Genomic DNA, 16,336 nt, shown 5'->3' with positions numbered 1-16,336 from the left:
CCCTCCTCCGCCATCCCGCCCCCGCCCCCGCCCAGCCTCTCGCCATAAACTAGCCAAATAAGAAGCCCCGCTGGTCTCCTGGGAAGGCCTGGGCCGCCGGTGGCAGGAGCCCAGGATCCAAGGAGTCGCTATTGTTTCCTCTCAAGCCCGCGTGGCCCGGGGTCACCCGGCTGTGGGTAAAGCGCAAGCCAAGGCGTGAAGACCTGGGATGCCCCTCCGTCCCCGCCTCCCTCGAGCAGCCCCCAGCGCTACGCCTCACTCCTTGGCACACTTGCTCAGACTCACATTACTCCCAAGCTCATCCTCACAGGCTGCACACCCGCCCCAACTTCCCACGTCCTGGGTACCAGGCCCGCGGAACCCGAGCGGCCGAAGCTTTTGAGTAGCGCGGCCACAACACAGCCCAGGCGGGCGCCCTCCCCCACCGCGGCCCGAATAAATCTCTGGCCTTCAATTATGCATGGGGATTAATATTAATGCAGTTCCCTAGGGGCCGCTGGCGGGGTGCTGGGGAGGCCGCAGTTTTTTTTTTTTAAGCCGAGGGAGGTCGGCCTCGGGGGCGCTGGCGGAGAAGGCGCGGAGCGATGGCGAGGCAAGCGGAGAGGAAGGGTTTCCACCCACTCGGCTCCGTTTGCCTTCGGCTTCTGTGCCCCGGGGGCGGCGCGCGGAGACAGATGGGCTCGGTCAAGGGAGGATTGGAGCTTCCCCGCCGGCTTTGCATAATAATGACGAAATCCGTGCAGGTTTTATTATCTCTGGGACAAGGCGGACACCTCCAGCTCCACCACTTCCCCACGCTGCGACCTACGGGGAGAGAAAGACTCACTTTCCTCGTCTGGAAAATGGGGCCAAATTAACCCCCTTTGCTGGGCCGAAGTGAAAATTAAAAGGGCTCTCTCTTGAGAGAGAAAGAGATCTGCAAAGTGTCAGCGCGCCGATGTCAGTGCGGCAAGCCAGTCCCTTGGAACCTGCGGGGCTCCTCTGGGCAGGGTCTGAGATACGGGTATCGTCCTCCGTCGCCGCCTCCCTAGTCTTATTCTCAGAAAGAGACGCTTTCCAGCTCTGAGGCTTTTTCGAAGACGGAATGCAGCAGCGGGCCACGTAGAAGCTCGCGGAGTTTATCCTGGGGACGGTGCCAGGGAAGCCCGAGTCCCAGCAGGGCGCGCGCGGCTTCGTGGTGAAGTGCCGACTGCTGCTATCCGAAAGCCTTAGTTCTTCACCTTCCCCTGGAGTAATCCGGGAGGAAATTCCTCAATTTCTTTTCATCCCATCTGCAAAATGGGAGTACCGTTCCCAACCTCTCAGTGCTGAAAAAAAGAAATGAAATGTAAAAGGTACGCAAATCTCTCCCACTAGAGGCTGGCACCCGGTAAATGGCTATGTTTGGGAACCTTGACATCCCATCCAATGCTTCTGAAACATTTGCATTCAGCTGCCCTTAAAGAGGCGGCCTGTTAAATCATGTGGAATATGCCACAGATAATTCTGGATAATAATCATTAGCTAGAAGGAACCGATTTCTTTTTCCTCGCTCCAGAGGGTCTTCATTTTTCAAGCAAATTGGAGCAGTGCTTTTCAGTACTGACTGCACGTTAAAATATAATGAGAAAGTTTCTTTCAAAACAATAATGCCCAGGCCACCTTCCCAGATCTGGGTTCCGTCCGTCTGGAGCAGGGCTCTGACTCAGGGTTTGTATTTTTTGTTTGTTTTTCACTTCCCCATGTGATTTTTATCCTGCTGTGCAGCCAGCATCAGGAAGCACAGGAGGAGAAATGGTTCAGAAACACAGCCTCCAAGAGTAGTTGAAGCAAACTGGTGTGTTTAGCCTTTGGAAAGACAAAAGGAAGATACAGCTGGGATTCAGTCTCTAGCCTGGGAAATTCCATATGCCATGGGTGCAGCCATAAAAAAAAAATACAGTAAAAAATAAATAAAAATTAAATAATGCCACCTCATGGTTGCTGTGAAGTTAAATAAGATAGCTAATGTGTAGGAAGGGCTTAGTTCTGAGCCTGGCACATCTTGGGTGCTCAATAAAGGGTCATCCTAGACATGTGGGAGCAGCACCATCCACCCCATTTAATTTCCCACTGAGCCCACGTGAAAATCTAGCCTCCCCTAAAGCTGTCTAGAGGATGACCCCCTTAATTCCTCTCCGTCTTCACCACAAACTACAAATCTCCCAGCCCACATTAAGTCAATAAAGCTCTGGTATGAGGACAGAATGAAGTCAACCCCACAAGTCAGCAGGAACATTTTGGAATTTCCTAGTATCTCTCAGTGTCCTCCAGGGATTCTGTGATTATGGCTAAAGCAGAAGGAGTGGGATGCTCTGACATTTGCATATAGATTTACCTTTCTTAAGTCTCACTCACAGGATCTCAAACTTAGGATGAATAAAAACTACTCTGCAGGACTAAATGCAAAGAAATAAACTGTATCATACCTTGCTAGGTGACTTGGGGGTGTTCAAAGTTCATTTTTACTCTGAGGGATTTTTTTCCTTTTTGCTTTATTGATTGTTGACTTAAGGACTAATCCAAGCTCTGAGAAGTGGTTTACCACAGCTGAATCAAGGTAATGTTTCAGCTAGGACCTCTGGTAGTTATTATATTACCCTAACATTTCCTGGGTTCTTACTCCATGTTCAAAGTACCTTAATACATGTGTGTGTGTGTGTATATATATATATATATACACACACACACACATATACATGTCCTCGTTTGATTTTTTTTTTTTTTTGTCTTTTTGCATTTTCTAGGGCCGCTCCCACGGCATATGGAGATTCCCAGGCTAGGGGTCGAATCGGAGCTACAGCTGCCGGCCTACACCAGAGCCACTGCAACACCAGATCGGAGCCACATCTGCGACCTACACCACAGCTCATGGCAACGCCAGATCCTTAACCCATTGAGCAAGGCCAGGGATCAAACCCGCAACCTCATGCTTCCTAGTCGGATTCGTTAACCACTGAGCCACAATGGGAACTCCCTCATTTTATTCTTAAGATGAACTTGTACAGCATATGATGTTATTGCCCCCACTTTACAGAGGAGAAAACTGAGTCCAAGAGCGGTAACAGAATTTGCCCAACATCATGCAGATAGTAAGTGGTTGGGTCGGTCAAGGTCCTAGCTAGAAAAAGATGGAGTCTTCAAATTAAGGGAGCTCTGTGGAGTTTATAAAGGGGTTGTTTAGAAGGCGATGGGAAGGATGTAGGGAAACTCTAAGGGGGTAGTGCAGCCCCCACAGACTGAAACAGTGGGGCACCATTACTCACCCTAAACCTCCTACCCCGAGGCGGGTGCTCAGATCCACCTGGCCAACAGAGGCCTTGTTGCCATGGCAACCTGCAGAAGGGAGCCTGGGAATAAATAACTTGACCTTCACCTCCCTCCTGTTCTTTGCACCCTTCTGGGGCTCCCTATTGGCCAAAGCTGGAAGCGCGAGGGCAGAGAGCACATTGGTACAACTCATAGCCAATCCTTGTAGTTCAGCGCCCTGGGGAAGAGAGCAGGATGGAGGCAGTCAGAGAAAGCGTCTACGGTGCCAAGGGATGAAGATGGGGTAAAACTGGTGTTTGAATACAAGCAGTCTTCCTGCAGAACCTTGCTTTAACCTCTCTTCTATGCAACCCATTGTTATAACAATGTCATTGTTACTGGAACAGGTGGCTCCCTGGCAGGACCCTCTCCACCATGGAGGATCTTCTAGCAGAGGGGACCTCACCAGACAATTTGCTAAAGATTAGAAGACAGTATTTACACCATGGAAGGAATCACCAGATGGCCTCAACGATTCCCATCCTAAATCCTATAATTCTCAATGTTCTCCAATTCTTAGAGGAGCGTGGTTGGCCCAAAGAAGGGACAAATACTTTCCTTTCTCTCATTTGCTCTTCTAAGGAACTCGTTCCCTATCTTGGTTTTCCTTCAGATTGCTTGAGATTGGTTATTGCATCTCTGATGGGTGTAGGGGGAGGACTCCTAATATAGAGAAGAAAAAATATCCTACACTATTTTCCCATAAAAGGCTGTTAAATAAGCCCATTCCCCATCATGATGACAACAGAGGAGAAATGTTTCAATGTTCAAAGTTTATCAGAAGAAAGTGACCCAGAGAAATAGCAGCGTGTCTGGATCGGTCTTTTAAACTTGGGCCCAGTCATTAAGACCACATGACTAGACATCTTAAGGTTTTTAAGAAATAAATAAAACAGAGAGTGTTGGAGGCCCTTTCATCAAGACAATTAAAATGAGTATGCTAATTTTTCGAAAATGCAAGCTATTTTTAGGATGAATGAAAATCATGAATGAAAATCATTGTACAGGGTTCTGTTTTAGAGGAAAGATAATTTTCTCTCATAGCATTGGTCCCGAAGCCAAGAGCTTCTGAGAGAGACATTGCAGATGTCTGAAACTAAATTGAAAATGAAAAGGCTTTAAAAAGAGAAGGGAGTTTAGAGTGGTGGGAGAAGGATTTTCACAGTGGCCGTCAATCCCAGATCATCATATCACACGTGCTAAGGGGGTCGCTGTAGAAGTTATAACATGGCCTTGAGAATCAGACTGACCTGGGAACCATGCCTCTCAACCATGTTTGGAGCAGTGAGTTTCAAATTGAGTCCATCTTTCCCTCTTTGCATTTTGAATGAACTTGAGTAATGCACTTAACCTTCTGGACACTGATGGGACTAGGAACGACCCGTCCACTGGGCTTGGATGAGAACTAAAGGAGGCAATGTCACATAAAGCACTGAGCACAGTTCCTGGCACATAGTGATGGCTGTTGTCATATTTATTATGTTGGCCTCCTGGCTGCCACCCTGTCATCACTCCAAAGTGAGAATAGTGGTCATGCTTTGGATCCAGCAACACCGTACAGCTACAGAAGAACCTGCCTGTATCTCTGTTTGTCCAATGTGATCACTGAATAGAAAATAAAGGGAAATTGTCCATCTCATGGGTGTGTGGAGCAGTAAGAGACAAGATGAGCTCATTCACTCTTTTCTTGTTAACACACATCAGCAAAAGCGATGTAAGGGAATTCTATTTTCACTTGACTCTCTACACGGATGAGAAAAGAGATGTCACTTCATAGAAATCTCAATTCAGACTGAGAACGTGGGCTAAATATAATCCATTCTTCAGGCAGCGACCATCTCATTAAGTAGAAAGCTCAGGAAGACGAAAACATTTGTTAGCTACACTTTATTGCCTGGTGAATTCTCTTGGAAAGAGTGTGAATTCATTCCCTTTACTTAGCACAGATGAAAGACAAAAGGATACAATGGAAAAAAGATGAATGGTGAGTTCCTGGTACATCATTCCTACATGTCAGGATCTTCTTCTAGGAGATGACTTGAGGCTAAATGTCAGGGTTGGTGTAAGTCCTTTATGCCCACCGTAAAAACCCATACAATTTTGAATGAGACCGGCTGTCTCTGTTTTAGTAGCTTGATAAGGGAGAAATTCTTTTTGAGAGTGACTGCTGGTGTTTTCATTTCTACCACCCCTTGCCTCTAATCATGGCAAAGAATGCCAGTTATGCATCTTTCCTTTCTCTTTGCTATGCTGGGACCCTGTTCAGCCGTGATATCTTTATGATGGGCAAAAGGATGGAAAGATTTTTTTTATCCTCAGCAGGGGAGTTTGTTGCTTGACACCAGCTCACTCTGGTTCAATGCTAAATGGTTTTGCTAAAGGACCCAATCAAGGACCCAAGCTAGCCCTTGGGACCTCAGAAAACCTGGCGATGTGATTCTATTTTCTGGCTTCACTTCTTTTGTGAAATCTCTTGGTAATTCTGAGAGAGAGGCTTTGCACCAAATCCCCAAAGTATTTTCTTTATGAAGTTATTTTTCTTATTGAGAAAGAGAGAGCAACCATGTAATTTACTTCTAAGTTGAGATTAAAGATTCAGAGCGTTTTTAAAAATTAAAGGCTGAATTATGCCTTGGCATAATAATGGTGAATTTGAAGGGGCCCAGTTCTCTTGGATGTTGCATTTCTTAGCACCTGGATACTGTTTTATTTGTAATATCCTGTCCCACTTTCCAAATAAGGATAATAACGTTCCTTCTTTTATGCTTGGAATTCTCTTTTCCTAGAAACCCTAAGTTCAGGAACCTAACACTGTTTTTTTTCCCTCGGAGAATTCTCTCTCTAATTTTCTTTAGCTGCGAAAGCTATTCCCTAATTTTATCTGCTAACTTTTTTTCCCTTTATTGTCAAAGCCCTCCATCAAGCTTGGTCCACCAGCCTCTGGATAAACACTCAGTGAATTGGAATACAAATGTGAAGTGAGCCCGCAAAACCTCAGCCATTGAGACAGTCTCCTTAAAATGCTGGGCCTCAACAGCACATCCGGGCAGAGCCCTGCCAGGGAAAGCAGGTCCTACTGCCAAGAAAAGCAAAGAGAGACCACAAATTGCTACCAAACCACTCCAAAATGCTCTCATCTTTCCAAAAGCCCTAAAAAGATAAACTTGCCCAAGCCCTAGGGATCCGAAAAGTATTTCACTCAACACTTTCACAAGATACTAAAGGAGAAAAAAAATCAGGCAAGAGCGAAGCTATAAGCATCTCACTTCTTTGCCTCTTGCATTGGCTGTCATCCTCCTCCTTTTAACTCATCTCATCCTCGCTTAAGCTATTTCTCCCTTAGAACAATATGCAGTTGTGTCATTGGTGTGAGATTCAAGGTCTTCCTTCATATCCAGGTTAGAAGGACAACAGAAAAGCCCAAAGTCAAAGCCAAAGCTATGCTTGATGAGTTGATGGCGTCACTCATAGTTCGGAGGGCACATTCTAGGAATTCATGGGGTTTGACATATATAGTGTGGTCCTGGCAGTGACTTTTCATCTGATTCTCCCAGCTCCCCAGGTGGCCAAATACAGGAACTCCACTTCTGGCTTCACACCACACCCATCTCCTCTTCACGTGTCCCCCTGCAGCCTCACTGGTTCCCTAGAAGTTCTTCAAATAGGCCAAGAGCCCTCCTTCTCGACATCTTTGCACATACTCATCTCTCTGCCTGGAATGCCCTTCCGCATTCTCACCCTCCATCCGGTAATCAACTCCTCAACTCAGTCTTCGCTTCCTCAATGAGGCAAAACTTTTATCCTGCCCCCTCCAGATTCCATCAGTTCCCCTTGTTATATAGTTTTGATGTGCTGTATTTTCCTTCCTAGTACTTACCATGATTTCTGATTATTCATGTATTTCTGGGATTAAACGACTGACGGCAAGCACCAAGCCAATGTGGTCCACCTTTAGTATTCCAGTCCTTAACGCTCAATGTTTTGTTGATGGATAAATGACGGGTAGAAAATCAATGAACTCACAGTCCTTAATTGAAGTCAGGATGGAAGAGATTTTATTGACTAATATTCCGATACAGGAGGTAAATGTGGAAGGTCCATTAGGTTCTGAGTAGGTGATGGATTTGAAAGCATGGAAATTTTTAGGTCTTAAAGAACCATAAATAGTCATATTCAAACCCCTCCCCCCATAACTCCCAAAGAACAACAGGTCAATGGGTATTATGCTGGGAAGAATGCTACAAATGTCCCACTTGTTCAATTGCACTGGCCTCTTTCAATAAGCCCAGACTGTAAGCCCCCCAAATCCCCCCATCAAATGTAGATGGGGAAATGTGTAAAAAAATCACTGCAAGCTCTGGCATTTTTCCTTATAAATTTATCCAGACATCTCCCACTTAAATAGTCCCATTGCTTTTTTTGTCCTCAATACCCTTGGCCCTTCTACCCTGTGGCCCCCATTTATTTCTACCCACCCTTTCCCCTGATCAGCCTCACTCCACAGATGGCCAAACTTCTTTCCACAAGCTTGGACTTCAACAGCATTCTAAATCTTCTCTTCCTCTCTCCACCCCTCAAAAGGTCTTGCATAACTGGTTTCTCCATCTCCAATCTTCTCCTCCTGAAGAACAACCATGAAACAACCACCAACATAATAGTCACCAGTATTTACTGAGTGCAGTAGGTCAGACACGGTTCTACACACTTCACTCCTGTACTCATGAACTCCCTGAATCCTCATTTCACTCCCCTGTACAGATGGAAAGGAGGGGGACTGAATGTCACGTTCAAGGTCACAGTGTGTAAATGACAAAGCGGGGATTTGAACTCAGGCTGGGTCTTCTAACTACTGCCTCATTCTAGCATGGCCAGCCTGATGGGTCTTTCTAGAATGCAACTTTTATCCTTTCACTCTTCTGGAGATATCAACATTCACTTGATGTTTTCAAATGGGCAATAAGAAGCCAAATTATTGACCCTAGCCCTTGCAATCCACCAACAATTGGCCTCATCTTGGTTGTCTTTGCTTCGGCTGGCCAACCTGACCTGTCATTGTAATAAAGTGTTCCCACTGGGAAAGAATTCGCCCTTCTTTAAAAGAGCTCCCCTCCGTATGTTTAATCTTATGTACTTTCCAGTTTCCTTCTGTACTTACAATATCCTACTTCCTTCCCGGCCACCACTCCAGAGACTCAACTGAAGTTCTAACTCTCCTGTGAAGGACAATTTGATGGAAAACACTGGCCGATTTGGATTGCTCCTTCCTCTTGACGCCTGTTGGAATTCATGTAAGAGAAAGCAGTGTGGGTTGACTACCCAGGTATTCTTAGAAGGCCACTTAATGTGTAATCGTTTCCACTCCTGGGGAAAGCAAGACTCTTGCTTAAATCTTATTGACTTTAAATTTTATGCATCATATAAATCTTAACATGTAGTATACAAAACTTAAGTAAAATCCGTAGGGTTTAAGCAAGATTCTTACATATATATATATATACGTGTGTGTGCGTTTTTCATTGTCTTATAGACAGAGGCCCCCAGAAACGCACCTATAGTTGAACAAGTTGGATTCACTGCTCCTCGAAATGAAAGAGGATGCACATCATGAGGAACATGGAGGGGTCGTTCATCAAGAGAATAATGGAAAGAACTTGAAGGATTTGGGCTTCCAATAGGTAACTTGGGGGGAGGTTTCAAGGAAATAGGGCTTTGTTCTGGGTTGGAAGCTATCGGTTAAGTGGAAATAACTCTCTAATTTGCTATCGTTATAAATCTTATCTAGAAGGAAGGATAATAGAGACTAAAATATAATTGGTAAGAAGCCACAGTCACTCCTCTTAACTAGGAGAGGGGGCTAGTTGGTATTTTTGTGGTTCATATAATGACCTTGCTTTTGTCTCTTCATAGACAAGATATAAAGGGGTCTTGTTTCTGTCTTGATCCATCCCAGTCACAGAATGATCTAGCCTGATACTGGCATTCTGTGAAATTACTGGTCTTGAACAGGAGAACACCACAGTCTTGCTGTGAGTGCTAGGCCAGCTCCCAGGCACCAAGGCCTCACTGATGGAATGTCACATGTTGCAGGCTGCATGTGTACTAAAAAACAAAACAAACCAAAAAAACCACGACAAAAGAAATTAGAGGCAAACTGTTCTGAAGGCAGCAGGGGGCTTCTCTTGCCCTGAAGGCGTCCCCAGTTGACAACCACATTCAGGCATGAATATTCCATGACTCGTGGTGGCTTTTGTTCCATGTCAGCTTCGGGAGGCTGCACCTATGCTTGCAGAGCTCCCTTCCCTGCATGGCTCCAGGTTAGAGTGGGCACGAGAGAAACCTACACGAGATTTGAACAGGAAAATAAAGCAACAGCTCTACTCACGCTCTGGAAGCTGGTAAAGCGCATCGGGCACTGTGATGGTTCACCCATGTCACTGATCTGCTAGTTGACTTTGCTGGGGAGGGACAGCGCCCAGGCCCACAGCTCCTCTACCACCTGCTGGAAATCCTCGTCCAGCTTCTCTGAGTGTCCTGGACCAGATGTGTGTGTGGAGGTCACTCAGACCATAGAGGTTGGGGACACCAAGAGACAAACGTGGGTTTCCACTTATCCTTGTGGGTTCCAGTGTATCCTGGAATCTGCCAGTTTTGCACCCAGCTTCCTTTCCCAACTGCTGGCCAGTTGAATTCAGGTCCAACATCAGATGCAAAGGCAACAACCTCAAAGAGACTTTCCCACCACTGCCTACAACTGTAGGTGGTCATTGTAATTCTTTATTTTCCATGACTCTGAGTCTCTGAAAAAACCCTGATATACACCCAGATTTCCAGCTCAGCGGAGATCCTGCATCCTTGGAGTTCTATCCTAAGATGTCAGGGCTGTGTTACAAAGGGAGATGGATGACCTTCCTACAGTGCCAGATGTGGCCAAGGGACAGGCTCGTCTCCGTCGCTCTTGTCCTGGCCTGGAGTCGAAGTGAGTCCCTGCAGCCCATGGCGGCAGCACCAGGGAAGGAAGATCTATGCCGAGGGGCAAGTGGCCATGGAGCCATTAACTAGGCAGCCTCAGTTGGTGTCACCAGGATGGGAGGTAGGGGGCAGATTCAGCTTCTAAGGGGAACAAGGTCATAGCTGATATGACATGAATGTGAACCAAATCTGAGTGATGAGGCAAAGACAGAAAATGACACTAAATAGTAAAGAGAGTGTCAAGAAAGTAGGGAACGTGATGGTTCAGATAAGAGGTCAGGACAGAATTAGAGAACGGAGAGTATGGGGGAGCTGTCGCTGTGGAGCAACAGGATTGGTGGTGTCTCTGCAGCACCGGGACACAGGTTCGTTCCCCAGCCCAGCACAGTGGGTTAAAGGATCAGATCTGGCATGGCTGCTGCTGCAGCATAACTTGCAACCATGGCTTGGATCAGATCCCAGACCCAGGAACTCCATAGGCTGCAGGGCAGCCAAAAAAAGAAGAAGAAGAAGAAGACGAAGACGAAGACGAAGACGAAGAAGAAGAAGAAAAGAATGGAGAGTATGGAAGCTTCTGTTGTGGCTCAGCAAGTTAAGAACCCAACGTTGTCTCTATGAGGATGCAGGTTCGATCCCTGGCCTTGCTCAGTGGGTTAAAGATCCAATACCTGAAAGCTGAGGTGCATGTTCGCAGATGTGCTTGGATTCCGGGTTGCTGTGGCTGTGGCATAGGTGCCAGCTGCGACTCTGATTCAACGCCTAGCCGGGGTACTTCCATATGTCAAAGGTGTGGCTACACAAAGAAAAAATTAAAACAAAAAAAAAAAGAATGGAGAGTATGAGCAGGGGCACCTGGGTGAGAAGGGGCAGATGTGAAGGCTTTATGGAGCGGTACCCAGCTGGACAGCCCCCGTCCTGCCAGGTATGATAGGCACCCAACTATATGCCAGGTCTTATGCTCATTGCTTTATACAGTGGTTCCCTTAACTACGACAGCTAAAGACAGGTTTTAGCATGCCAACCTGACAAATGGTGAAACTGGGGTAGAGGGGAGGTGACTTGCCCCAAATCATGGAAAATAAGTTGAAAGAGAGGAATCTGAATTTAGATCTTGTTGATCTGACTTCCATGATACCTCTCAAGACGCAAACTTCCCAGGCTGAGGCAGAAAGAAAAAACCCTTTGAGCAATCTGATAAATACTTGTCCAATCCAATACTCCAGCTTAACCCATGATGCGTTGGATGTTTGTTACTCGGAAGTTGATAACCAATACACTGCTTTGAGATTAAGCCATGAGGATGCAGGGGTGGGTGAAAAGAGGAGGATGGGACTTGTGGAAAGCCCCAAGAAAGCCTGACAAAGGGAGAAAGTACCAGAAATTCTCTTCTGGCTCAGGGAATTATGTAAAGACACAGAGATGGGGAGGTTGGGAGATGGTTGTGACCTCCTGCCTTGGGGCTAAAGTCCTTGGGGTCAAAGTTCTCTCTGACACATGGAGGGAAGAGTAAATTTCCTATTTGGGTCTTTAGGAGGCAAGGGTCTCCCAGGTGCCCGGTACCAACCCTGGGTTCTCAGCCCTCAAGAGGTACGGAAAAGACTGACCGAGAAGTCCCCACAAGCCCCCAGGGGAGGAAGAGGAGGTCACTGAAAGTCACGCTGGGCAGCCACCATGGGAGGCTGTCACTGTGGCCAGGAGGCTGAGTCACCCAAACTGAGGTCAAAGAGGAGTCCCCCCAAATCTCAGGCTATCAGTGCCGGAGCTGGGGAGCAGTCAAGTCACAGCAGGGAGGACCACTGGGCCACACAGCACAAGTAACAGTAGTTACAGGCTTGAGCACCCAATGTCAGCAAAATGCCCAGGAAGGAGAAAGTCCCACTAAACACATCTAAGACCCAGCAGGGGAGTTCTCGTTGTGGCTCAGTGGTAATGAATCCAACTAGTATCTCTGAGGATTTGGGTTTGATCCCTGGCTTTGCTCAGTGGGTTAAGGATCTGGTGTTGCTGTGGCTGTGGTATAGGCCGGCAGCTATAGGTCCGATTTGACCACTAGCCCGGGAACTTCCACATGCCATGGGTGTGGCTCTAAAAAAAAGAAGAAGAAAAAAAAAAGACACTCCCACACAGAAAGAATCAGCAAGAACTCAGGAGTCCTACTGTGTCTCAAGGCTTAAAGTCCTATAAGCCTCCATGGCACCATCTTGGAGAGGAGGAAATGGTGATGAAAGCAGGGGGGAGAGGATGAAAGAGTGAGTCACCCCAAAAGATCACTTAGGGAACTGGATTGGATTCATGTTTTTCGCTCTATTATTCATTGGTAGCCAAGGGTGGGACTTAAGAGGAAAATTACTTAAGTTACAGAGAAAAAGCTACAAGCCAGTGTGAGGAAATAGGTGATTCCCATTTAGAGGCAATGAAAATGTCTCATTCAGTTCTGTATCTACTCTCAGTAAATGGTAAAGGTTTGGGGAGGTTCAAAGCAGAGTTGTGTGCTCAGTCTAGAACATGAGACCAAGAAAGTGCTAGGATCATCAAATCCCTGATACTTCCCTGTTTGTCTTTATCTGACCATCCCCCTGCCCCCCTCTGTGACCCAGCAAACTGCAAGCACTAGCATTGAAAAGATGGCATCAGATCTGCTATATGCATTATTTGGGAATTATAATCTGGGGGTCTTTGTTTCTTTTCTTTTTAGGGCCATACCCACAGCATATGAAAGTTCCCAGGCTAGGGGTCGAATCACAGCTGCACCTGCTGGCCTACACCACAGCCACAGCAACGCCAGATCCGAGCAGTCCCTGTGATCTACACCACAGCTCACAGTAATGCTGGATCCCTAACCTACTGAGCAAGGCCAGGGATCGAACCCACATCCTTATGGACACTGTATTGGCTTGTCAACCTGCTGAGGATTCAACAAGAACTCCTGGGGATCTATTTTAAAGGGCTGCCACCCAGTCATTGGGCCCAACACATGTAGCTCCAAGAGGCTGCATGCAGGAATCAGAGCCATGGCACGTTTGTTCCGTGGGTCCAAAACCAACCCTTGTTTTATTAAAACGTGTACAGGGGATTGGAGAGGGCAAGGACCACGTCGTGTTGTGGCAGTGACAGTGTGGGCTGACACCAACATCATAGCCAGGCTCTACCTTCTGGGGCTGTCCTACAGGCAGCTCTTGGGAACTCGGTCTGGCTGGAGCCTGGGAAGAGACCTGATGAAGTCAGTCTTGACCAGAGTTGGCCATGGCAGTCGCAGTCACACCGCTGAAGGAGGCATGGAGAAGGCCACTGGGTCCGTTGAACTGGGAGGATTTTTTTCACTGTTCATATCATCTATTTTGAAGACACTGAATTCTTGCAAGTGGCTCTGGTGTCTTCCAAATGGTCCCAGCAGGCAGGGAGGCAGTGGCTTACCAGAAAGTAAGCTCTACGCACCTTCCACTGGTTTTGAAATCAGAAGCCCTGGTGCAGCCAAATTCACGGGCAGAAGCAGACTTCGGGTCCAAACTGCCTGGGGCAACACACACATACGGATAGATGCAAAGAAAAGCCACCCTGTAGGCCTGCGGCTCATTTCATGTTTCTCTCTATCCAGTCTTTAAAAGGCAGCACTTTGGTGAAGGCTGTGTAAAGGCTGTGGGTGCATGTTTTGTCGTAGCTCCAGCTGACCAGCCCCACCAGATGCCAGCGGGGCTCAGGGGACGCCCGTCCCGGGAAGGACACAGCCGCGATGCCGCCCGTCTCTGCTGTGCAGATGTTCGAAGGGGCGGTGGGGTCCCAGCTGGCACAGAACATGTTGTCCGTGACACTCACTGGGATGCCGTGGTCCTCGTGCTGCTCCTCACACAGCAGCGAGTCCGCCACCCTGACCACCCCCGAGCGCAGTGTGTCATTCTTGAAGCCGGGGCTCCTTGAGTCTGCCAGGATGTTCCATCCGGCCACGGTGATGCGGGCCTCCTGGAAGGAGGTGCTGAGGTCCCGAGAGGCCGCCAGGCAGATGGGCTGGACGCGGCTGCTGATGCGAGCCTTGTCCAGGAGCTTCAGGACGGCGATGTCGGCATCCAGCAGGATGGGGTCATAGTTGGGATGCAGGATGATGGCAGAAATCTACCAAGGCAAGGAATGGACAGCAACGGTGAGGGGCCCGCTGCACATGATGACAACAGGCAGGCCCTGGGGCTACGTTATCGGGAAGACATGTCTAAGAGATGGCTGCAATTACTCAGAGATACTCCGTTCAAGGGACCATAGAAACCAATCGCTCTCTTTCCAGGGTTGCAAACCAAGAAATGCCTACGTACAGGGGCTGGCAGGGGGTATAAAATAAGCAGAGTGGACAAGGGAGGTTTTGGAGAATGGAAGTGCACACGCCACGCAGAGTGGGCAGTTGCCTCTTTGCTCCAGCTGACTGCTGCCATGCAGAAACTCTAATTCTGGCAAGGACTCAGATCTCTGGCTGAAACCTCTTGATTGTTAAATGTTGGCAAACAACCGATAAAGAAAATATATAAGAGCACTTTGGACTTCCCGTGTGGCCATGACAAAAAAAAAAATACACACACACACACACACACACACACACACACATGATAGCACTATCAAAGCACGAAGCCCTCCAGGTTACCAGTTTGCAACCTGTGGTCCACAGTAAACATTTCATTTCCCCTCAAGCCAGTAAGACAGAGCTGCACATGCTCAGGATGGTGCACAAGACTTTTCACAAAGGCTCCCCCTGACTGTCCCCATCCTTGCTGATCACCATCTTTGACGGGGGCTTCCAGCAGCTTACATCTGTGACACGCTCTAATATTTTTATAGATGTGTTCTGTTCCTTCAGCTACATTTGGGCCCATTTCCTCAGGGATTCTGTTGTGTTGAACCACTCAGAATATACTGGTCTGTCTCTTCCCCTAGCCTGTGACTCTTCAGGGCAAAAGCCACGCCTGATACCATCCTGTATCTATTCCCAGTAAATGGCATGCTGCGGGAACTCAGCGATGGATGGATGGATGGATGGGTGGGTGGGTGGGTGGGTGGGTGGGTGGGTGGATGGACGGACAGACTAATGGATGAGTTGGGTGGGTGAATGGCTGGATGGGGGAGAGTGAGAGAGTCAGACAGGCAGGGAAAGCAAAGATTATAAATTGGTTAGGAGTCTCTCTCTATGTCCTCAGAGCAGACCTATTCCAGTGTCCTAAACATAATAAGCGATTAACTTCTGATGACCACAATGGTCGAAGATATCACTATCTTATTTTTAAAACAATTTAAGGGGGGAAAGCCTCCACAGTCTTTCTAGGTGCCCCTTGATCGTACCTGTCAATATGAAAGATTAGGCACCTACTACGTGTGTAGTATTTCCAGGCTCTGGGCTGGGTGCTAATGTGTCAAGGTGACAGGACTAGCACAGGCACGGCTCTCCCAGGAGGGGCTGAGTCAGAGACCCCGTTTCCAGGCTGCAGGCTGCAGCCCCGACTCACCCGCAAGCTCTGGATGCTCTTCTCATCCCGGTGGTCATCACGGTAGAATTTCCCCAGGACGATTTTGAGGTCCGCTGTCTTGATCACGGTCACCCTCCCCAGCTCAGTGACGCAGTGGGCAGCCGCCACCACGGTGCGCTCATTGACCAGGGCGCCGCTGCAGACCAGGAACCACGCATCCTTGTGGAGGCCGCCCCCGTGCACCCCACTGGCCCTCCTGTAGATGGCGGCCTGCCACGGCCAGCGCGTCCCCTGGGTCTTTGGGGAAGTGACGTTCTCAGTTTTCCCGCAAACTATGGAGACAAAGCACCAGCTCAGTGAGACAGACCCAGACCTTCCCGCCCAAAGGGGAATGTGTCAGTCAACCAACAGAGCACGAATCTGGAAAGAGGGATTTTATGGGGGTCGAGACCACAGGGCATCTAACCTGGTTCTCTTTTCCCTTTAAATATTCATCAGTCACCTTGACATGGCTGCCTCTAATGTCTAGGGTTACGATTAGAGGCTTACCATCCCCAGCACTTTGTGGGCAAGTTGCCTAATCCGTGGGAGCCTCAGTC

General features: G+C 47.9%; 1 protein-coding gene and 2 long non-coding RNA genes across 22 annotated transcripts in view; 1 reads left to right on the top strand and 2 right to left on the bottom strand.

Annotated features, from left to right (window-relative positions):
• The first annotated feature begins 567 nt into the window (after positions 1-567).
• On the top strand, positions 568-9,452 carry LOC146405294 (uncharacterized). The gene is made up of 4 exons (XR_014837079.1): positions 568-1,334; positions 3,675-5,311; positions 8,516-8,615; positions 8,855-9,452. It is a non-coding gene; the product is annotated as an uncharacterized LOC146405294 (long non-coding RNA).
• Positions 7,360-8,602, bottom strand: LOC146405295 (uncharacterized). Its single transcript, XR_014837078.1, has 2 exons — positions 8,483-8,602; positions 7,360-7,948 (listed from the first exon to the last, which is right to left on the bottom strand). It is a non-coding gene; the product is annotated as an uncharacterized LOC146405295 (long non-coding RNA).
• A 3,863-nt stretch (positions 9,453-13,315) lies between the features above and the next one.
• Positions 13,316-16,336, bottom strand: part of PAMR1 (peptidase domain containing associated with muscle regeneration 1) — a 170,479-nt gene continuing 167,458 nt past the window's right edge. For 19 of the 20 annotated variants that reach the window (XM_085009513.1, XM_085009512.1, XM_005660990.4 and 16 more), the window contains 2 exons: positions 15,777-16,069; positions 13,316-14,403 (listed from right to left, as the gene is read on the bottom strand). In XM_085009513.1, coding sequence (XP_084865639.1) covers positions 13,867-14,403; positions 15,777-16,069 — 830 coding nt within the window. In that variant the 3' untranslated portion in view covers positions 13,316-13,866. 20 annotated transcript variants of the gene reach the window in all.

Source organism: Sus scrofa, chromosome 2, assembly GCF_054392235.1.
Source record: "Sus scrofa isolate SSC_HxYL_T2T_F1_AM1 chromosome 2, Sscrofa_HxYL_maternal_Yorkshire_Landrace_v2.0, whole genome shotgun sequence".
Taxonomy (NCBI): domain Eukaryota; kingdom Metazoa; phylum Chordata; class Mammalia; order Artiodactyla; family Suidae; genus Sus; species Sus scrofa.
Note: the sequence above shows the minus strand (reverse complement) of the source record. Positions and strands in the feature narration are given on the sequence as shown.